The sequence below is a fragment of the Camarhynchus parvulus genome, chromosome 15, assembly GCF_901933205.1.
Source record: "Camarhynchus parvulus chromosome 15, STF_HiC, whole genome shotgun sequence".
NCBI lineage: Eukaryota > Metazoa > Chordata > Aves > Passeriformes > Thraupidae > Camarhynchus > Camarhynchus parvulus.
Genome location: NC_044585.1, coordinates 6,191,005 through 6,214,616, shown reverse-complemented (window position 1 = coordinate 6,214,616; position 23,612 = coordinate 6,191,005). Strand labels below are relative to the sequence as shown.

Sequence of the window (23,612 nt, the reverse complement as noted above, 5' to 3'; positions counted from 1 at the left end):
CTAGTCGAAATATCTAATTTTTGCCTTTTAATTTGGAGCACCATATATCATCATTCTTCATTGTTTAGTCTGGGATTAAGCATTTGAGCTTATACCTCCTATTCTTACTTGATTCTATGAATGTGTTTCATCTCCCTGATATTTTATTTCCAGAAGCAGTGCTATACCCAGAGTGAAATTAAACTGGTAACTCTTTGCTCTGTGTTTTGTCATGAAGCCAATTTTGAAGATTTAATGTCTCAAAAGAGAAAATTTATGGTGGACCAGGAGGAAAAAATTAAATCCTTGACTCTTCTTCAGCACAGGATACATAAAGCTGTTGATAAAGTGTGGTCTGTTGCAGCTGATAGCGTGAGGGTGCAGAAATGTGTTGCCAGTTGCAAACACCAGATTTCAAGGTCGTGCTCAAATACTGGCCTAGAGATACGGGTGAGGTAACAATGTATTAACACATGGTGACTGCAAGTGCTGGGAACCTTGAATTTAATGCCAGTGCCTGTTGCAACACACAGTGGGAAACTAATAAACCAAACATTCTTCTTCTTTTTTTTTTTTTTTTTTAAGGAGGAGAATCTTACTGGGGAAAACCTTTCAAAGATGAATTCAAGCCCAATTTGTCCCACACGGGACGTGGTGTTCTTAGTATGGCAAATTCAGGACCCAACACAAACAAATCACAGTTGTAAGTAGTCATTTGCTTTTTTGTGCTTTATTGGTTGCCTCTGGACATTGTGTCTCACTCTGTTAAGAAGAAAAATGACATTTTATGAGCTACTCTAAATGTAAAGTTCAGTAAAGGGAAATATTCTGTTGAGTGGTGCATATTGCAATCAGGGCTAGAGCTGCTCTTAGCCAATCTAAGAGCAAAGTGAAGCATGGCAAGAAGACCTGTGGGCCCATTATATCAGCAAGAACTTGTCTTTTTTGTTGTAATGATTTGAAGTTTTTGTTTGTTTTTGTCAGTGTCCCTCCCCAGTATTTCCCCTATAATTATCATCATTCATCACACCTCTTCATTCTGTTTAAATTCAGCTCCATGTTGAACTTTTTGAAGGAATTAGATGAAACATAAACTGTGTGGGAATACAGCTTCTTTTTACTCATCTGATTTTAAATAAATGTTCTGTTGAAATGTGTAGACCCAGACATGGCAGAGTGTACAATCTGGGATTGAGAATACCTTGGTTTCCAATGTACAAAAGTAGAATGAAGACTAAAATGAGAGAAAACTTAAAGATACTGAAGTTGTAATGGCCTTGTTCATGTGTAACATTAATATGGGTGTTTGCCTGCAGTTCATTAAAAATGTTCTGTGTCACTTTGAGCCAACTATTTATTGGTTGCTCTGTAAGTACTGCAGTGTAAAAAACTGGCCTTTTGTTGGGAGCCCCAGGAAAGAGAAGGAGAGAGAGAGGGAGAGTGAGAGTGTGTGTGTGTGTGTGTGTGTGTGTGTGTGTGTGTGTGTGTGTGTGTTTAGAACTGTCACTTGGCACTGAGGAGGGAGGGAGGGAGTGGGTCTTGGTGTTCGTGATGCTGAGTGTTAGGATGGCTTGTAAACTCTGCAGCACTGTGGTTTGCTTTAATTAAACACAAGGCCTTGTCTCAGGGCCTCACATTCTTAGGCTTACTTGGATTCTTAAGCCTAAGCACGTGTGGGGCAGTTTGCTGGATCAAGTTGCTGTACAGCTTATTTTGGATTTGGATGTGACTGCCAGCTCTCACGTGCTAAATTAGGGGAGAGTAGAGGCTTCTTTCTTCTTTTTTAATTTTTTTAAAAAAAGGGATTCTAATAACAGAAGTTACAGAGACCATAAATGATGTGCCATTTTGAGTCACATCATCTGCTGCTGTAAATGTGATTGTATGTTCTCCTAAAATTTGCAAATGAAATAAGAAATTCCTTTATATGTAAGTCCTTAAGAGAGTCCAGCTGTCCATATTTATAAAGGTTCCTAGGCAGCACTTAGATACATCTCCTCTAGCCTTGGGGACTCTGTGAATTGCTCTCCCCATTGGTGACAGGCACTACAGGGCAGAGAGAACTGGGTCCCCCTGCAAGCTGATGCTTGAATAATGCTCAGGACTTCTCTGGGACCATCCTGAGTTATGTTAATTCTGTTGTCTTTAATTTATTTTGACTGTAGTGACAGATGAGAAGCTTTCCCTGTATATTTGCTATTTTTCAGGGTTTTTTATTACAATGCTACATAACTGACCATGTGATGATTTTAAGTATTGGATATCCAGCAGTAAAGTGTATCCCATGTAGGAGTTTGCATTCTGCACAGCATGCCAATGCTTTCCTAGGGCAAGCTACATCTTAATAGACTGTCTGGAACATTACAGCTGCTCCTATTTCCAATCATATAACTTCCTGAGGCAGTTGCTTATATGGAAAAGTGCTTTTGGAATGCTTATATATTTTTAGCTGTCTCCTATGTAGTGTAACAGATGGAGACAGGGAGGAGAGCCAGCACTGCATGTCCAGCCAAGACAGGCCACTGTGGTCTGCAGACCACACTGTGGAAACCTTTGTCTCATACATTTGTAGTCCAGGACTTCCAAAGAAGCATCAAGCTTTAGAGTAAAGCTTTAGTAGTAAAGGTTGCTTTGGATTAGTGTTTTAGTTCCCATGTTTAAGTTTAAAAGTACAGCCCCCAAAATTAAAAGTCCAATTAATTACTTTTGACACTTTGAAGTATTCTTCTGGGATGTTTGTATCTGGAGCACGAGTGTGCTCTGTCCAGAGGAGAAATAGATCACCAGCAGACCAGTTTAAGGGAAGAGAAATGCAAAAAGTAAATATCCAGAAAATAGAAGTTTACACTGGCAGAGGCTGTTGTGTCATGTAACTTTATTTGCTGGATACAAGCTGCCCATCATGCACCAGAAATGTTCTTCCCAAGCAGGAAGCATTCCTCCCATGCACGTCTGCCTGCCCTGCATGAGCCTCCCAGGGCCTGCATGGCCAAGGAGGCAGATGCTCAGATTAATTTTGGACTTGCTGCAAGGCCCTACTCTTGGAGTACTGTTTAAAAATGTTAGTGTGATCAAAAATGAGAAGCCAAAACTCCAGAAATCCAGGTGGAATCCACAATACTGAGGCATGAAAGGATGTTTGGTCCACGGGCCTTCCAGAGAGGAGCCAGAGAGGGAGAGGGGCCTGGCTTCTCTCTGAAAGCTTTTGCAGACACTTTGTGTTTTTAAGCATTTTTAAGCATTACTGGCTGTTGCTGAGGGTCAGTGGGACAATGTGGTAACTGTTATATCTTTGTTTCTTCTAGCTTCATCACATTCCGCTCTTGTGCGTATCTGGACAGGAAGCACACAGTTTTTGGAAGGTAAGTGAAGGATATTTTAGGCAGCAGTGTAGCAGACATTCTCCCTTGTGTGTCTGAAGCCTAAAAAGAAGAATCTAGTGACTCTTGTAATTGAACTGGAGCAAAATTCCAGCTCACAATCCAGTTCTCCTGGTCATGAGGAGGTGGGCAACATTGCACCAATGCCAGGCAGCAGACCCTGCCTTTTTTCCCTCCTTTCATCAGTGTAAGTTGCCTCACTTCCCTTCTGTGGGTGGCCCTCCAGGAGTCATGAGGAAAGTAATCATAGTCATGTAATGAACCATGTTAATATTTGTGCATGTTAATTGCTGGGACACAAGAGATTAGCTCTTCAATGCTGCTTTCATCCTCTTATGAGCCATCAACTGAAAAATTAGTCGTGACAGGACTGTTCTTCATCATGGAATAGAGCTTCTGCAGAGATGAGGTCTTCTGGCCCTTCTTATTCTTTTTTATTTTATTCTTATTTTCTTTTATTCCTGACAATTAGCACTGGTATAAAACCTGTATATTTATGCATACATATATAAAGATATTACCAATGCCCAGACAGTGAGAGAACTTCATTCCTTATAAAGAAGTCTCTTCTGAAAGTCTTTTCCAGTGGAGTTTTCACATGATAAAGATTAAGGTATTTATTGAAGAAGAAGATACAAAATCTTTGTTATGGTTTGCTCTTTGCTTCCTCTGCTGCAGGTACTTGGTATTTACCAAGTAAAGCAGAGCTGTTCTCAGCCATCCCTCATGCATGGCAGGAGTGGGAATGTTGCTAGCCTGCTGCACTGGGAGTTCCTGAGAATCTTACAATCTTTTTTACTTGTAGATTTGGGGTTTTATTCCTTTCATGGTTCTATTCATTTGGAAGTCAGTAATAGAAAACAGAACCATGTGCTGTTTACTTTGATTGAATGTCATGCAATTGTGCTGTACAGTGAAAGTGATATATTTAATCCATCTTCCCTGCCTGCAACTTTTTGAGGCAGAAACTGCTTCATTTTAATGGCACTTTATTTTAGTGTTGTTAGTTCCAATACTGATTCTTCAATAATTACATTCTTGGAAATGTATTTCTTTTTTCTTTCTCAGGTTTGTCCTAGAAAAATTCAAAGTTCCCTTGTCCTTTTGTGAAAGCAGATAAATAAAGCAAATTCTAATACTAAAAGCTGAGAGTCAGTAATTCTTGGAGGAATTACCTTATCCAGATCTTAGGACTACTTCACTTCAGCAACAATTTGAGTCCACCTTGCAAAAATCCCTTCAAATCCCCTCCAGTAATGCTGTTAACCTGAGCTGGCCACCTCATCAAGTAATGTCTGTGTTAGGACAGCTCAGCTGAAAATGTGCCTGGTCTTCAGTTCTGGGTGCAGCCTGGCCTCTGTGAGCACCCTGTGCAGTCCTCCAGTGTCTTTGCTGAGTTTCCTCAGTGTGCTCCAGTTTTACCAGAATTCACCAGCAAAGGATTGGAGAGAAGCTGAACTTCCTGTGGTGCAGGGAGTGTGCTCCCCAAAGCCTGCACACTGTGCTGAGTATCTCAAGTGAGCAAAATAGCTCAGATGCTGTTTCATTCTGTATGTTGCCCTTTAGAGAGGAATTACTTAGTCCAGGTAAATCTGCTTAAGCATATATAGCAGAGATTTTTTGCAGTTTTAGCAAAGACTGTCTTAATTTGTGAATTGTCTTTGCTGTAACAAAAATCTGAGCTTAGGTCTCAGAGTGAAGAAGTGGTGCTGCTTATATTTTTAGCTGAAATACAATGGGAAAAGTTTATAAAAAGTGTTGGTTTAGAGTCATATTTGGTTTCCTGCATGAAGACTGAGTGACATCTTCATACGAACACAGAGCAGGGATATTTTACTCTGATCTGTCTTGCATGTAAATGAAGATCAATTCAAATAAGGTAAAATTAAGATGCTGGGATGTATGTATCCCAGTAAGTCTGTATTAATCTACAAGTTGAATTATTGAATAATTGAATTTACCTACAAATTTAATAATAAAAGGTTGATGTGTGTAGCTCTAAAGATCTGTATTTTGTCATCAAAATCCATCAGCTGTTTCTACCTGCATTGTTTTTAAAGGTCATAAAAGCCAGAAGATGCCAGAGATTGTACCTTAGTAAAACTCCAACTTCAGTTTGGTATTTTAGATCCTGGGTGATTCCAGGATTTGGTGACTATATCTGAGCTGATTATAGCACAATAATATCTGGGAAGCATATCTAGGAATAATATCTAGGTTTAAGAGCAGAATGAACCCATGATATCAGGATTCTTTGTTTCCATCAGTGTTTAATTGTATTGTTAACTAGATGCTTACTGGCCTGTTGTGACTTTCATATAGATTTGAGGATTACTTATTTCAGTTAATATAAAAACCTAAATACTCTGAACTGTACTCTCAGCTACTCCTGTGTGACTCTGGTCCATGTTAGTGTCACACAGGTGTCTTGGAGAGCACAGCTTGACCTGTTTGTAATTTGTATAGAACTTTTCAGCAGGCTTCCCATACTTAGGAGAACAAAAAAAGAGTGAAAGGGCAACCATTCCCTACTCCTTTCTTTGTTTCTTGGGTCCTTTGTGAGATGCAACAGTGAAAAGTGCCTTTTCTGGAAATGCATCTTATTCATATCCCCACTGGTCTGAAACACAGTTTTTATGTAGGAGACTCTATAAATGCCCACACCTGGGCAGTGGGACAGTGAAGAGGTGACTTGTGTCTGCCTTGGTGCACTGGAATTTTCATGTCTCAGGAGATCGGTGTGGCTGGGGAACAGGGAAGGGCTCATCATGATTGTGCTGCTCATGGTGGCAGTGATGAGGATGCTGGTTCTGAAAAGAAAGGAGATAATCTGGCATGGCTGGGGAACCAAAACAGAGAGTGAGAGCAGAATGCCTTCCCTTGGAAGTGTATTGCAGGCTGCATGGATTTCCTGCTCCAACAGAGCTGCCTAGATTAAATTAGTAATTACCATTTCCAGTAATTACTATTTCTTCTGACTTAGAGAATGATGTAATTAACATGAAAACCAACTGGTGGTTTTTGTGGGCTTTTAGCTTGCTGGTAAGAGGTTTAATTTAGAAACTGAGATAATATCAACCAACTGACATGCCTTTGCTCTGCACAGAGGGGATGAGAAGCATTTGCAGGGGGCTGCTGCCTGGGGAGGGTCCTGCCTGCCGCTGCCCTGGGCTCTGTGCCTGAGCCTCCTCCCTGCCTGTGCTCTAAGCTGGGCCTTGGCTGTGCTGTGACCTGCGGGGGCTACAGGAACACTACAGCCAAAACAGCAGATAAGCTCAGGTTCCTGTTGGGTGTTCTATGTGAAATTTAGGTGCAAGCATATCCCATCCATGTTGTTATGTTTCCTGTTGCAATGGTTCACAGCTCTTGTGGATCAGAGACCTGGTACATTTGCCCTTTTTTAGCAGAAATAGAAACATAATCTCTGTCCCTGAGAGCTGTGTAAGTTGAAAAGAGATTGCATATAGATACAGGGAAGTTATGACAGTGACCCATTTCAACCTACCTTCCACCACCTTTGGAAAAAGAAAGCCTCAGGAAAAGACAAATTTGCTTCATGGATGTTTTTTGGAAGCCTGTTCCAAAGCTAAAGGCACACATAAAAACATGCATATTTAAAATAGTAGCGAAAAGTGATCAACAGAAAGAGAAAAATCCTTTCAGAATTTTGGGTGAGATTTAGGACAAGTAGAGCATGGTGGGCTTGAAAATGAGGACATATTGCAGATACGTGATGTGATGTGATAAAACGAAGGGCAGTAAAGGCAGCAGAGAGAAAAGTGTTGTGGTCAGAGTGGCAAAGCTGGAAATTATCTGTACAGCAGTTCTGTGTGTTTATTAGAGCATCACTTGTGTTTGTCAAGAGCTGAGAAAAGAAAGTGGCAACTGAGACAGGAGATGAGTATGTCAGGGACAGTTTTCTCTTTGATATGAGGCTGTACATATCTGCTTATGTGTATAACTTTTACTGTCTCTCGAGGTTTCTGCTGCTTATTCTTCAATTCTCTTGTTCCCAGAAATAATGAACAAGGTGGTTTGGGAAACCTCAGGCTTGGTCAGACTGGAGGCATCAGTCAATAGCTGACATGCATTCAGCTTATTCTTCTCTTTTCTTCCCTTCTTTCCTTGCCAGATGCTTTTGTGGAAGAGTTTTTCCCTTGGATCAGTATCACTCTGTATTAAGTATTCCTTAACCTGTTAATTGCTTACTACTGCAATTCTGTAGACTGGGGCAATGAAAGTAACTCTTGTCCTCTAAAGTAATTAGCTACATAAAGCAACTACCAGGCATTATTCAGCTACCCAGGTACTGTTATATAACACATTAGCTGTTTCCACTTGCAACATTCCCTGTATGATTTGAATCAGTGAATCCCAGTTGCTTCTAAGCTGGAAAACTCATGTTCTTTTGGCTCTTCTGCTTTAATACAATTGAAGATTGGAGAAACTGTGTGACAGCAGAAGAGCTGATTGTGTGTAGGGAGACTGACCTAATTTTTCACTGCAGAGTCTCCTATCCCCAGACACCAGGATAGGAGCAAAGAGCAAGGTGGGGAGCTGAGCCAGGCCTCCCTATGGAAGCCATGGCTGCACATGAGCACTGGGCTGTTGGAGCTGCATGAGGGCTGCTGTTGTTTCCAAAACAGTTGTATGATCTCTGAAGAGGGACCTGTGCCAAGGCAGGGAAGTCCTTTCGTGCCAGGTTCATCTGTTGAGTCTAGTTTCAATAAGCTTTTTTCCAAGTTGTTTTATTTTCATCACCCTTTATTACCGTGTCTCGCCTGCTAGATGAAGCCCTTATCTAGCAGAGAGATGGAGATGTTTTGGCTGCATCCTTGTTGCACATTTGAATTGCTCACTCCATTGCAGATTGGGTGTATGCATAGAAAACATTTTGTCCTGGGTGTACGTGTTTGTGCACATATGTGTTGTTCCCTCTGTGTGTGTATATAAATGTGTGTTCTCCTTTTTATAAAAATAACCTTTGGGGCAGAATGTGTTTGCAAAAGAGCAATTTTTCTTTCTGTTTTCTGTTTGTAGTTTAAAGCTTGTTTTAAAAAAAAAGTCCAGACATTGTTCTTGTATCGTCTTCTGACCAGGAAACTCTATTATGTTGGCTCACTGCCATCCCCAGCATTGCAGAAGGCTTAATTCCTATAATTCTTCCAAACAAAAGTATGAGAAATAGATTCACGTGTGAATGTCTCTGGGCTTGCAGGGGAGATGCAGTTTTCTTTGGGCAGCACTACCTAAAGTACAGTGAGACCTTGATTGGCATATTGCAAATGGATAGAGCCTGCTCTGGATATTTCACTTCTTCATCATGCAAAGGCATTGGCAGTGGTTTTGAAGCAAGGTTACTACTTTACATAAAGGAGCCTTAACAGGAAGTAAGATTTTAATAACACATCTAAATGTGAAATGCAAAGATTTCCAGTGCTAACTTAGCCAGCTTTCAAGAAAACAGAATTGCACGAGTAAGGACCCATTTTTGTTTTCATTCCTATGCTAACAGAAAAAAAACCCATAAATGTACCTGCCTTGTCGTTCATGCTTAAATGTAATGCAACATTTATCAAGCTCCTCTAAAAATACAAGCTGTCTCAGGGTTGCTGAGCTAAATATATAGCTGAGATCATAATTTCTCTGTTCAACATCTACTGGAAGCACACAGCAAACTCTCGGTTCCACTGGGTGTTCTGATGTGAATGGTGTCTTGAAAGTGTCACCCTTTTCACTGCAGGGTGTCTCTGAACACCTTCTTAAACCTCAGCCAGTTTAGGACAAAGCATGCATGACACCTTATAAAAGGAATAGAGCCAGAAGCAGTGGAAAAGGTTAAACTTGTTTATGCCCTTCTCCCTTCCCTGCCATGCTGGCTCCCAGCTTGGCAGAAGTGACATTGCACGAGACCAGACACCACAGTGTGAGCAGTCACTGTCTGTGCCACACTTTTGGCACATGTAAAGACTATAAAGGGATGTGAGCCTGAATTTTTGGAATCTGCATTTTCTTTTACTGAAAATTATGTACAGATTTCGTTGAATATTAGGATAATATTAAGTAGTATCTCACTCTTTAGAGGATTTTTAAATGTTTTTATGTACTGATCTGATGGCCATTTCTACATATAATTTATATGGGCTTTTTTCTTGGCCCAAAATTCGTGTTGTTGGGCAGGCAAAGAATCCCAAAAACTTCTCTGGTGTGTTGGTTTCCTCATTCACTGAGGAGCAGTTGCTGTGAGGGATGCCAGTGCATGGGCTTTGACACATTATATCTCATCAAACTGATTTTAGTGCTGCAATAACATCATGAGATTTGACAATAACAACATGTAATGTTTCAAGGGCCTTTGTATACCTTGTCTCTTAGATCAGAGGGAAGCTTGCAAAAGCCTTCACAGTTTGGAATATTCAATTTCTTTTGCATCTAGCTCTGAGTGCCAGGTTAGTGTGTAGTTCAGTTTTTACTGGATGGGTGATTTTGCAATCAGACCTTGTCCTTTTGTATGTTCATTTTTAGTGGTCAGATACCAGCCTCAGCCAGGCCTGACCTAGACAAAGCTCCCAAGTGCTCCCTGAACAAAAGTGATTTGTAGATTATTTCCTGTCCCTCTGCTCAATGCCCTCTCCTCTGAGCTGGTGGTTTGTATTAAAATTAGTTTTTATTTTTTATCAGTATTACAGCAGTGTCTTTATAAAGACAAAAACATATATTGAGAGCTGACTGTGCTGACAGCGTAGTACGCAGAGATACTCTGTGCAAAATGTTGGAGAATGCAAGGGAGAGAAAAGGAAGCAATGTTCCATTTGAGAGACAAGACGTGAAGAAGAAAAGAGAATGACATGCTCTGCAGGCATAACAACTTTGTCTTCTTCCCCCTTAGCCCTTAACAGTCATGTCAAAATAGACTATTTAGGTCATTTACTGATGACCTGTGAATGCCATGTCTATCACAGCCCTTCAAAATGTACAAGTGACAAAATATTACCAATAAAGTTTAATTAGCAGAGCAACTGAAGATCTGGAAGCATCAGTAAAATGCATTAGGGCTAATATTGTGGGAGGTCTAGCTACAGGCTAAGGGATTACTCAGCTGAGATTGCCAGTGCACAGCTGATCTGGCCATTTCAAATTATCAGAAACCTAATTAAATGAAAACATACAAGCAGATAATGAGTGAGCTGTTGGCTAGAAAATCCTCCAATATTAAATCAGAAGTTTCCTTTGGGGCAGTTAAAATACAGTGAATATATCTTGGGCTGGGTGTTAATCACCAGTATTATAAGTCAATCTGATATTGGCCTGGAGAGAGATTTTAAAATTGAGTTTTTGTTATGAACTTTCCAAAGTTCATACGGGGTCCTCACGCCCTGTGCAGCCTCCCCCAGTTGCTCCCTCCAGTCACAAATGACTGAGGCTGCTCTAGGCTGCATCCCTGGCTTTTAATTGCACCTAAAAGTCACAGCCTTATTACAGAATATCAGCAGGCCCTTGGGGAATGGAGTTTGGAGCAGCACTGAAGCATGAGCAAGCACAGCTGTGCTGAGGCAGGTGTGAGGACACCCTCTCTGTCTCAGTTCACTCTCTGTGGTGGGGTCTGTCCTGTTGGTTGTGCTTACTGCCTGGCCCAGCCCACGGGGTGGCACTGAGGCCACTGGGGAGTGCTGTAGGAAGTGGATTTCTCCATTGGATCAGCTGAGACCATGGCAGGTGAGAGTCAGAGGCCTCTCCTGGTGCTGGTCAGGCAGACTCTGCCATGCTGGGACTGCACAGGTGTCTTTGAGAGGGAAATACCCTGGTGTGAGTGTATAAAAGTATAAAGTGTATAAAGGCAATTGTGAATATCACGTGGGTTTTGATCAAGGAATTACTTATTTCTTTGATATGAAAGCAGAGTTAGGTGATAAAGTGCTCTACATATTCCACCAGTTTGGTATCCTTTTTCCCCACCAGCTTCATTTAATTTGATTTGCCCCCATCTCATCTGCCCATCCCTTGCCAGCCTACGTGTGCTGGTGCTGTACTCCCAGCAACAATCAGGCTTCAAAACAGTTACCCCCTGTGAAAGCTGGGGGATTGCTGGCTCCTGGCTTGCACTGTCCCTGGGCAGCCCTGGAGTCCTCAGTGGCCAATTCCTGCCCCTGCTGCTGATCTCCTGGCCCCAAACTCCCCTGGCTCCTGGAGCAATGTTTTTGAGAATTACAGCTGCTTCTCATTGTCCCACAGCTGTTAGTATGGGCTGTATTTTTGGTTCCTGGCCATGTGGCTTGGCTCTATTAAAACAGATGTTGTCCAGCTACAGCCTGCTTTGCTAATGGGTCTGGATCACTCAGCATCAACAGCCTGTCTTCCTCTTTATTTACTGTTCTTCTAAGAATAGCTGTTTTCAAATTTAATTGTGGATGATGAGGTGGATAAAAGTGCTAAATACCCTGGGACCAAGAGCTGATCCCAGCAGGACCCCTCTGAAAACATACTGACTCAGTGGTTCCTGTTTAAAATTAGATTTTGACACCTGTCAGCCGATTTTTTATTTCATGTGTACGGTATTCACTTCATAGCATTCTGGTTCCTCAAACAAAATATCAGCCGCCTTCCAGAAGTCTGTTCTGTGGACACTGTTATCCCTGTTAGCCACATCTGTTGTCTCAAAGATAGAAGGTTGTTTGACAGACACTGTTTTCCACAAAACCTTGTTGATTGCTGTTACTTATTTCCTTTCTTTCTTAATCATGTCCTGTCTCCGCTATTCCATTATTTTGCTGGGAGAAATGACAGGATGACAGGATTATAATTATCTGGGTTTCCCCATTTATCCTTTCTAAATATGCTTTTCTAGAATGTTCCCATTGTCCCACACTTTTTTTTAAAATAAACATGTAACAGTCCAGAAAGCCTTCAGCCTTAAACATTTGCAAGCAAATGTTTGGATATGTTGACTTGAAAAGTGAGAAGCCAGGGATCTAAGGCCCTCCTAGGTGAAAACTGCTTTGAGAAATGTCCTGGCCTCACCCTGTGGCTGTGACTTGATGCTCTGCTGCCTTACCAGAGCCCTCATGAGCTCACAGTCATGTTTTTGGTCAAGGCATTGCTTATTTCTTTGATATGAAAGCAGAGTTTCTTCTGCTTTCTTCTGGAGGAATCCTGTGCTCTGTGTTAGTGGCATTAGTGCAGACAGCTCTGCCACTGCTCTCCTGTGCTGCTGTAGTTACCATTCTCTTCCTGATAACATTCTTAGGTCTCATATACAGTTAGAAAACAAAGAAGAAAAGACTTGTTCTTCATCTGGCTGGTTTGTGTGACTTACAGGTTTTGGGCTTTGCTTTGCCTCTGAGTGTTGGGCTGTTCCATGTTCTGTTTAATTTTAAATTCAAATCCCATATTGGAGGAAAAAAGTCCTATCTTCCACACTGAATGACATTATCTTGGGTCTTCCAAACACAGTTGCTGACTCTTCTCCCCCCATACATGATGATTTAAAAACCTGCTAGAGTAATGGACGTAAATGAGATATATTAAAGGTAAGGGTGTAGGAATATTTTGAGTACGTTGTGACAATTGAATAACATGTCTTTCCTCTTTTAGGGTGGTTGGTGGCTTTGAAACTCTGACTGCCATGGAGAATGTGGAAAGTGACCCAAAAACAGACCGTCCCAAGGTGTGTGTGAAGCACTGGGGGCAATGGCCTCACATGGCAGTGCTGGTCACTCTGCTGACACTTCTTGAAACCAAAATAGGGGGAGATGGCACAAGTTAATCAGCAGATGGAATAACTGCTCTTCTCTTCTGCTTCTAGGAAGAAATAAGAATTGAGACAACAACTGTTTTTGTTGATCCCTATGAAGAGGCAGATGCACAGGTGAGGTTGCTTGGTTGGTTGAGGTTTTTTTGAAAGGCCAAAGCTTTTCTGGAGAGAATTTTGCAACTTAATGCCTTTTCTTTGCACATGGACAGCTCCCTGGTCCATCTGGTTGCCAGCTAAGATTAAGCAGCTGCCATTCAACATTTCCTTTTTGCCAGGATCCCAGTCACTCTTTCAGTGGAGAGTTACTCTTGTAACTGAGTCTGGCACAGCTCCCAGTCCATCAGGCTTCTGATGGTTCCTTTCAAATGCCCCCAGTAACTGTGGGTGCCTGCAGGTGAGAAAGAGTTTTGCTATAATGGCTGCAGAGAACCTGTTTGTAGTGGCCCTTGAGGGCTGTCTCCTAAAGCCTGCCCTGTAATCTCAGCACTGCTGATTGCTGGTTTTGAGTGCTTTAAAGCTTCAAAGAATTGTAGACATTTTCTCCTTATTCTGCACTATCTCTTGCAACAGATTGCACCCTTCGCTTCCCACAGGTCGCTGCTGAAAGAGAGAAGTTCCAGCAGGAAGAAGAAGCAGCCAAAATAAAAGCTGAAGTGGTCCCACCAAAGAAAGAGGTTCAGACTCCTAAAACTTACCGGCAGGGGATTGGAAAATACATCAACATGGCTGCAGCGTGAGTTCCCTGTCCTTCTGATTTTTGCTGAATATTTTAGGTGCCTTTCCTGCTGGATGCTGGCCCTGTCCAGCGCCATTGTTCAGATGTTTGTTTTAGGCCAGCAAAGACACCCTCATGTAGTCCTAACAGTCAAGAGTTTACTTCACTTCTGTTGTTTTTCAAGGTCACACATTAACTGAGCTTCTCTTTTAGCCCTTGAACATGACCAAGCTTGTGTTTAAAAGCATTTGCTGACTTCAGAACTGTAGATACATTTCCAGAACTCAGAAGTCTTTGAGGAACTGTGCTGTGTCACTTCTACACCATCTTTTATCCTCTTCCTTTTCTGAAGCTATTTCTGAAAGCCATGGTCCCACAGACATTTCTCTTTTAGCAACTTCTGCCCTGCACAAAGTAGCTGCCCCAGGCCCCCGTCAGTTTGCTGCTTTGGTTCCCTGTTCAGCCACACAAGCAGCTGTACCAGCACAGCTGAAATGGCTGGAAAGGGGAGCGGGCTCCCAGGCTTGCTGTGGGAGCACAGGGCAGCTGTGTAGCTCCAGGGTACCCGGCTGGTTGGACAGGCTTATCCTAAAGCATCCTCTCCCAGGCACCCTTTGTACCACTGTCAGGATTGGCAGCACTGCTTTCTTTCATAAGGACAGCACAGAATCCTGGCTGAGCAGCAGCTTAGCATGTGTTTTGGAAAAATTAAATTAAATGCCTTCCACTTGATTTTTAGCAGACTTCTCTAAAAGCATTTGCAAAAATGCTGTTGTCTGTCTGCTACATGAAGGCCTGTATTTATGCATACACAGATCTGGGCAGCCATTTAATCAGCCTGTGTGTGCCTCTGTGACTTACAGGCATTTGCATAACTGTGAGAACAGAAATGTGTTAGCTCAGGTAGGTCAGTTTAATGTGTCAGTAAAATTTTTCAGTTGCAGAATATTGTGTGTCCATTAAAATACTATGTCCAGCTTAAAACTGCTGACACACTACACTCTTATTTAAAGAGGAAATCCAGCAGTCGTGGCTCTGTGGAAAGGACCAGGTAGTATAGAAAGAACCTTCAGTCATTGCAGCCTGCTCTGGCAGATTTAGGGTTTGGTGTTCTCCCTATCAGCTACTGATATCTGACAATAAAACTACAGCACATGAGCTGGTGGCACAGCGTTCCCTGGGGTTGCAAGCTCTGCTCAAGAGAGGCTGATGATAACAGCAGCAACTGCAACAGGCTGGGCTCAAGGAACAGGAAAGATTGGAAGAGCTCTCCCAGCTGCTTTATGCTTAATTCCCCATAAATCCTTTTGCTGCCACAAGTGCAGGTGAGGTGTGGGAAAAACTCATGGCTCATGTTCTCCTGACCATGCTAAAAAGGTACAGCTGTTAAATCTTCAGCTCTGGCCTGGAGAACTTTCTGTGCTTTGAACACATTCCTGGGAGTGTTCAAAGCCTGATCCAAACCATCCCAATGGACTCATGCTCCCTCTTTTTGGGCCTGGCAAAGACCCCCAACCCATGCTGGCATGGAGCTTGCACTCCTGTCTAGTTGACAAGGGATGGGCTGGCTCCAGTATAGCTGATGCTGGGAGAGAACAGGCAGAACAGGCATCCAGGCTGCCCTGGTGGCACTGGCAGTAAAGACTCCCTCAGAGATGTTTTCATTCTGGCTGCAGGAAGCGCAGTGTGGAGGATGATGGGCCTTCAACCAGCACAGCTGTGAAGAAAGAGAAGAAGAGCACCGGCTTCGGCGACTTCAGCTCCTGGTAGCAGCATGGGGAGCCCAGCACTGGGGCAGCACAGCGCAAACAGGAGCTTCCCACGTGGCCCCAGAGAGCCCAAAAGCCAGTCTGTCCTGGGGAGGGAAGGCACCAGCCTGCCCTTCCACTGGCAGAGAAAACTGCTGCTTTGTTGAGGCTGGTTAATGTGGCTTTGTTTTCTAGAGAGCACATTCCCCCACTGCATCTTCCTCGAAGGCTGTCTTGTTGTTGTTTTGCAAAGCAGGGAGCAGGCAGCCCAGCTCCCCAGGGATCAGCTGGAGCCTTTCTCTGCTTGGCTGGCAGCAGCCCAGGCAGAGCCCAGCCTTGCAGGGCACTACTGCAGGGAACAGCTACAGTGGTGAAAGAGCTCCTTTTACAGGTAATCGTTCCCAGACCAGCCAAGTATGCCAAGTGAGGGAATGAATTAATGTGCTGGGAAGCTCCTGTGCTGCTGGAGAGCTCTGTGGAAGGGCTCCAGCCTGTCCTGCCCTTACCTTCCAGCTGCCTCCTGCTGCTTCTCAACAAGGACCAATTTTGTCTGGACTGACTGCTGTCATCTGAAGGGCCTTGCTCACTCCAAACAAGCTCTCTCTGTACCTGTTAAAGCCTCCAGCAGCAGCCTGGGAAGCTGCAAATCTACATGGGGAGCCCAGGGCAGCTGCACCACTTACTCCTCCCAGTAGCTGCCCTTCCCTGAGCCACTGGACAGCCAGAGGTGCCAGGATGCACCAGTTCACACCTGCCCTCAGGTGCCAGAAACTACAGCCTTGAGCAACTGAGCAGGAATAGAAACAACTCTTTTGTTTTTTTTAACACCCATCCGTAAAGCCTGGTCCTTGCAGGGTAGAACACCCCATAGTCTGCTCCAATGTCAGGCTTCCCATCATTAGGAAAAACCACATAATGTAGCTGACAGGCATCCCAGATATTTCCATTGCATAACCACAGATTATTAGGAATCTTAATAAAGGCCTTATGGGGTAAAGATATATCAGCCTGTGAAGTTTTCATCCCAAAGAATCTGTGTGTTACCATAACTTAGTAGGCTAGATCCTGAATATCACTTTTCAGTTCATCTTAGGTGTTTTCAGATAAGAGAAATGCCCTCTCTACCTCTGTGTGGCTGAGGAGAAAGTTTTGTAATCCCCTTTGGAACAATACATTTGTATCGGTGGTTTCATTCTTTAAGAAAAGACTCCATTTATAGGAAATTGCTGTAAAAACTTTTGGAAATATTTTGCATTAAATGCTTTTATTTTCTTTTGAGTGCTTGCCTTTGACTGTTCAACTGTTATTTCCAAGATCACAGCATTGCAAACTTGATTGTTTTACAAGGAAATGATTCATTCCTGCTTTTTAAGATGCTCATAAGGAATTCTGGGATCTCTGCGGATATGATCACATCTTTGTTAAATGATAGGAAGTTCAAACTAATTTGAAAGAATAATAGGGGGAGTTTGTTTTGCAAATGTCTAAGTTTGAAATAACACATTTGATTACTGGAACGGGGGATTTGATGGTACTTTCCTAAAGCTAAATTTCTTCTGTCTGGGGCCTGTAGTGGCCCTTTCATGATAAATTGTTATTGATCCCCAGAGGGGATCCCCAGGGGCACAGAGAGCAAGGCAGTGGGCTGTATCCCTCATTTTTCCAAAACCTGGCTCTTTGCAGGGTGACTTGTGGTTTCCACTACCTGAGCCAGGAAAGGGGAGGAAGGAGACTGTACTGAAACCTTTTCTTCCCTTTCATCACTTGGTTCTCCAGCAAAAATGGTGTGTTAAGGGCATACCCAGCCAGCTCCTGCTATGGCTAGAGGGATCAGCAAGAATTGTGCAGCCTGACTATAGGAACTCACTCCTGGGAACCACTGTGCTGTTTGTAAGCACATTTTTACATTCTTTGACACTTTTCCAGTAAATGTGCTTAGAGAGAAAAAGTAGGATTTTAACCAGGGGCTGAAGAAGCTTTTGTCTGGCCTTGACTAGAATAACACCAGTCTTCTCCTACTTTGCACTGCTCCATACCTGAGTTGTTCTGCTGAAAGGCACTGGGTGACCAGTGAATTCATTGTTTCCTAAGATCTGGCACCATGGCAGAGATCAAAACACCCTTGAGAAGGCTGTGGTGTGTGGTGGGGCTGGCAGCTGGGGCTGATTGTTTCCATACACAAAGGGGGCTCATGGGGGACTCAGCTCTTCACCTCTGCTTTTTCTGGCATGAATTCAGCCTGGCCCCTCAAGGAACAAAGTATTGTCTGTGTGGGAAACAGCACAGATTGAACAGTTTTTCAAGCCAAGTAGCTGCAACTCTGTTACCATATTTACCAAGAGAAAAAGCCAAAAATATTATTGTTTGGTTTAATTTTGCCTGTTCCCTGCTGGTTTGAATGGCTGCAGCCCAGGAGTTCAGACTACCAGTTGCTCTGCTTCAGCATTACATGGTCGATCATGGTGGTTCCCATCTCATGTGGGGTCACAAACTGTGAGAAGTCAAACTGTGTTAAGGAAATCCTGCTTTTCCCTCCACCCTTTTTAAGACACAGCTGAGCCCAGTACGGGCTGTGAGTCCCCTCAGCTGTTGGCAAAGTCCCAGGCATGGCCATGGCCACGGCCACCCTTGCAGGTGGAGGGAGCAGCTGGCGGATAAACCTGGGTTCTAAGTGTCAAATACTTCTGGGATCCCCCTGCCACCGATGGCCAGCAACGTTTGGAAGGAACAGGATGTCCGAAAGCTGGCACAGGAAGCATCTTTTATAAGCAAGAGGAGGGGATTTGCCAAAGCACCCCCCGAGTTTCCACACTGTTTGCTTTGGAAGAGGCAAACGAACCCCCTCAGACGGCACAGGAAGAGGCGGCAGCGCCGGGCCCGGCACGGTTACAGCCCGGCGGCGCGGCCGGGCAGCTTCACTTCCTCTCTTTCTTTGGGAAGTGTATTTGTTATCACAGCCCTGTGGAGGATTTAACCAGCCTGTGCTGGGACTGTGGGGAAGGGGCCAGAGCCACGGTCCGGGAGGGACATTCCCACAGAAAGGACACGCAGCCGTTCGGGAAAGAGCCGGTGGTGGCGGGACGATGGCGGGAGAGCTGAGGCCACGGCCCCCCCGCGGTGCAGCCGTGTGGGGCTGGCCTGACGCCGTTTTGATTCAGTGCCTGAAGCCCTCAGCCCCGGGGCACCGAGCCTGGGGGGCTGCTGAGGAGTGGGGGCCGCGCACGGAGCCTCGGCAGGGCCGGCACTGACTCAGCCTCCAGGGAGCTCAGGCGCTGCAGCCCGGTGACTTCATTCTCTGGAAATAGCAACCGAGGAGGAACCATCTCTGTCACTACCGTACCCGTGCAGACACTCAGCCAATAATGGCTCCTTGGCTAAAATGTATGTTCCAGAAAAGGCACCTGATTCCCTGCAAGAGCTTCAAGGGAAAATGACTCCTGCAGTTCCCCTGGTTGCAAAGTAAAGCAAAGCCATGGCAGCAGCTGCCTGTCTCAGGTAACAGGGGCCCTCTTACCACTGGTGAGTTGAGTCTTCCTGAGGTTTCTGCTGGGGCAGCACAAAGCAACCCCTGATCATCCAAACTATGGCCCTGCCACAATGGCCAGGGATGTTGGAGTTCCTGGGGAGGCACCCTGGGGGTGTCCAGTCTGGGTTTTTCCAGAGGAACAGTGCAGGGACAGGACTTGAGGCACTGAGGCCAGTGCAGTGTGAAGGGCACAAGGTACGTGTCCCCCAGGCACCAGTGCCTGCATCCACCTGCCTTGTCAGCCATGGCAGCCCTTTGCTGGCCACTGCAGGACAGGCTGCAGGAGCTGCTGCTGCCAGCACGATGCCTCAACTGCGGTGAGAAGAGCCCTCCCCAGCCCCACATCCCCAGGCTGGGGCAAGCCCATGGCACAGGGCCAGCACTTGCACACTCCAGCATTGTGGAGCTTTCAGAGGTTAAAGCATCTCTCCAGGCACAGAGAGGAGAAGGGCTGTAGGACTTTGCTGCATTGTGAGGGGCAGAGAAGGCACAGAGGGCTCCAAAAGGGGCTGGGATTGATCGATCTGACCAAGGCAGGAGGAAGCAGAGTGGGGATCAGGGCAGCTTCCTAGGCCTCTCTACCATTCCTGATGTCACAAAGAGGCCAAATTTTCCCTTTTATACAGAAAAAAAGGCTCATCAGCAATCACAGCATGCTGGGTTTGACAACTCATAACTTAATGGCTTTTAAAAAATAGCCACAGCCTGGTATAAAAGGTGGTCAAGGTCTCCTCTGCCCTTCCCCCTGGAAAGCCTTCCCAGCTCTCACTTTTCTGATATTAGATACTTTCCCTAATCTTTGGCCTTCATTTATTAATGGCTAATTATATCTATTTGCTTTAGTGCCAGCATTGTCCTCTAGCCTGAATAGCTTTTTTGCCTCCCTAATGTTTGCTTCCCAGCACTATTTATAGGCAGCAATTGTATCCCCCTGCAGCCACTGTTGTGTTTGGCTGCATGGGCTCTGGCCTCCTCAAACAGCCCTCCTGCCTCCCTCAGTGTCCTGTTCATGAGTGGAGGGGTCAGACAGGGCCCAGCCAGTGCCTGGCTCTGGGAGAAACCAGTTTGGTGTCAGCACTGGCCACGATGCTTTTGGGAAGGAACCTGTGGGCAGAGCCGTGTGTCCCTAGGGAATCCTGTGGGGTTATTTTTTTAGGCAGCCCCACGGGGTTATTTTTTTAGGCAAAGGCAGGAATGACTCCAGGCTCCTGTTTGCCTTCCCTGTCCCTCCTTCCTTATTTCTGTGGGGGGAGATGAGCGCCCGGCAGCACAGCCCACCAAGGCAGCGCAGAAAGCGTGTGATTCCTTGCTGCACTTTCATCCAGGGATGAAAGGGATGATAGAAAACATTTGTTTTGTGATAAAAGCAATTGACCCGGGAGGAATCCGCCTCCCCAGGGTGGCCTGCAGCAAATCACAGAGATAAAGCACAACAGGCAGCAAACACCGAGTGCATCCTTCCAAGCCTTGGAGCAGCTGCAGAGCAAATCCCTCCCTGCGTGGAAGGAAACCCACACTGGGCTTCCACAGCTGCTCCCAAGCCCGGGCAGCATGGCCAGGGATGGTTTTAGTGGATTTTGTTGGGAGCAGGAAGGTCTGCAGAGAGGGACACTGTTTTGTTTGTTTTTCTTAATGAACGGCCACATTTTTTTATTGGAGACATCTTCACCACAGATCTCAGCCGAGCTTTTAATAGATGGGTTCCTTGCCAGCGGCCATTGCAAATTGATTGCAGCAGAAATGGCAAGTGAAGACAAATATAGTGCAGGCTGCCTGCAGGGAGAGTGCGTGGAGGAAACTTCGGATGCTATTTTTGGTGTTTTGTCTCCACTGCTTACAGTGTTTCTAATCTTTGGTTTTCCTTAAAAAAAAACTGTTTGGGGTTAGGACTTTTTTTAATTTTGAGAGGTTAAAAAAGTTCTGTTCTCTGGAGAAAGTGTTGGGTGCCATGTCCATGCCCAGTTCCGTGGAGCTGTTGCATGCCATGGCCCAGATTGGTCTGGCAGGAGGGGGAACTAGTGCTGCTGCTGCTGCCTCCATCCCCTCCACTGGACCAGAATCAGGCCTGTCTCACTCCCAGGCGCTCTGCGGGGGCTGACATGGAGCCAATCCCTGATTTCACCCCAATCCATGGGAACCTTGGTGGGGGCAGGAAAGTACAGCACTCTGGCTCATAGAGAAAGGAAATTCTCCCACGCTGCTGAGCCATGGCTGCACCACAGGGGCTGGCAGCAGCAGCCCCAGCAGTGATCTGCGCTGCTCAGGACCAACACACTGAGCTGCCCTCGGTCCCAGCCAGCTCCAGGAGCTGCAGCAGCTCCTGGAACACAGGGAGATCCAGGAGGGTGCTGCAGATGAAGCGCTTGACCTGGAGGGTGTCCGCTCAGGCCTGCAAAATCATAAATCCAGGTGTGACCAAGAGTGTTCTGGAGTCCAACTGCAGGGATACCGGTAGGAGGGCACTGGGAGTCTCTCAGGTTTCTTGGCAGAACAGGAGAACATTCCAAGTTATTGCTGGGCTTGGGGAGCCACAGCTGGTGACACTGGAGTGCTGTTAAAGGCTGATACCCTACCCTTCTCAGGCCCAGAGGATGGTCAGGATGAGGGGGCAGATTGAGGCAGTCCCAGGACAAAAAGCAGAGGTGTCTCACTGACACATTGTCTCCATGGGTGTGAGAGATAAGGCTGTGCCTAATTAGAAGTAAAGGAGCAGAAATGCTCATAAAAGTGACAAACAAGGATCGGGAAAACCTGGGTTTAACTACAGAACAGTGAAATAAAAGCAGCTCACAGCAGGGCTGGCTGTGACCGCAATGCCAGTGTCCATCTGGCAGCATTTTGGACCATGGGATAGGCTTTATCTGCTGCATAGGGGGCTTTCTGGTTTGAGAAGCCCCAGATGTTCTTCTGCCATCTTTTTCAACATCCCTATTTGTGCAGACCCTGTTTCGCCTTGATTTGATCAAGCTGCAGTCTGTCATTCACTAAAAAATCTCTCAATTTCCCATCCTTGCCTTTAAATAATGTAAAAGGCCCCTCTCCACCAGCAGGCTGGACAATACTGGCATTGGAAGAAAGACAGCAAAAATGGGAAAAACAAGTTTTTTATCAGTGGCTTAGTCAACCCTTTAGCAGAGGTCACACCTGGCCAGGCTGATGTTGCACAGCCCAAGGCTTGTACCCAGATGCTCAGCATTGTCCACCATGAGTCAGGGTGGGCTGTGGCTGCTGACCACCCCTGGGAAGAAAAAAAAATTCGAAAAAAGTATTTTAAAAAACTTTAAGAATGTTTTAAGGTAGTCACTATCATCCACCTCTGATAACTCTGTACCAGGCACCCAGCCTGCAGTGCAGGATCAGGATCCCAGTGCCCCACGGTGCTGCCTGTCCTGCCCCACTGGGCACCTCTGTAAGAAGAGGCTGAGTGCCAGAGTAGGCACATACCCTCTGCCTGGGGTTTCCCAGCTGGGAAGGTTTTCAGCTGGCCTTGCTGGGGCTGGAATGTGCAGATGTACCAGGGAGAAGCACAGCAGTGCTTGGGAGCAGTCCAGGGTAAATGCATTTGGTGCCACATGCATCTGCCCAGTTCCACCACTGGCACAGGCACTGGAATGGCACTGCATCACTGCAGGGTGAGGCTGCTGACCAGACAAACTCCCTTTTTGGGGCTGCAGAGGTCTCAGGGGCAGCACACGTCAGCTCAGCCCCCCCAGCAGGTTATTTCGCAAGAGAAGGCAGCTTGTGGAGGAGGGTTTTGTGGCTGGGGATCAAAGTCCCTGGCAGCTGCCCAGATTCCCAGTATTTAGCTGTTGCACAGGCCGGCTCTGCAGCTGGGTCTGTGTGCCAGGCCGCGGCAGGAGGCGGCAGGGAGGGGGAGCCCAGGGCTTGCGGGGGGAGGAGGGCTCGGCTATCCCAGAGGTGGGATGCAGGGCTCAGCCCTCTTGCCTCTCCCCAGGAAACATGGAAATGGGAAGGGCAGGTGGGAGGTAGGGATGCTTGGGAAGGGGGCTGACTGTGAAAGGGATTCCCAATCTTCAACAGTCACAGGGAAGCAGCTTTTCTTTGTCCAGCAATGGAGGATTGTGTCCAGGTCCTGCAGCGTCCCAGCTAGTGGGAGCATGGGTGGACCTTCCCTGTCCTATTTGCCAGTGCCAGCCTCATCCCAGGCAATAATCCTGCTTTCTCCATCCTGCTCCACCTCTGTCAGTCGTGGGCTGTCTCCATGTCCTCAGTGCTCCCAGGGTCTCAGCTGAATTAAGCACATTTTTCACTCTCTTTGTGGCTGCAGACCTTGTGGAGCTCTGGGAGGAGGCAGGCAGGGACACAAGGAAGACGTCAACTGAGTTTTACAGCTTTGATTAGTTAAGAGCATATATTTACATGGTGAATAACCTGGAGGGTCACATTTTAAGACACTGATGTATTTCCCCTCCCAGGCAAACAGCGTGCTTATCCCCACCGGGTCTGTGGGGTGGGACGCAGAGCTCGGTTCCCTTGCCAGCCCCAGTCCCGG

General features: G+C 45.7%; 1 protein-coding gene across 1 annotated transcript in view; it reads left to right on the top strand.

Annotated features, from left to right (window-relative positions):
• Positions 1-16,856, top strand: part of PPIL2 (peptidylprolyl isomerase like 2) — a 68,305-nt gene extending 51,449 nt beyond the window's left edge. Inside the window, exons 15-20 of the mRNA XM_030958637.1 lie at positions 565-682; positions 3,285-3,341; positions 12,951-13,023; positions 13,162-13,224; positions 13,704-13,843; positions 15,502-16,856. Of these exons, the coding sequence (XP_030814497.1) occupies positions 565-682; positions 3,285-3,341; positions 12,951-13,023; positions 13,162-13,224; positions 13,704-13,843; positions 15,502-15,595 (545 nt within the window). The 3' untranslated portion in view covers positions 15,596-16,856. The remainder of the gene's footprint in view (positions 1-564; positions 683-3,284; positions 3,342-12,950; positions 13,024-13,161; positions 13,225-13,703; positions 13,844-15,501) is intronic.
• The last annotated feature ends 6,756 nt before the right edge of the window (positions 16,857-23,612 follow it).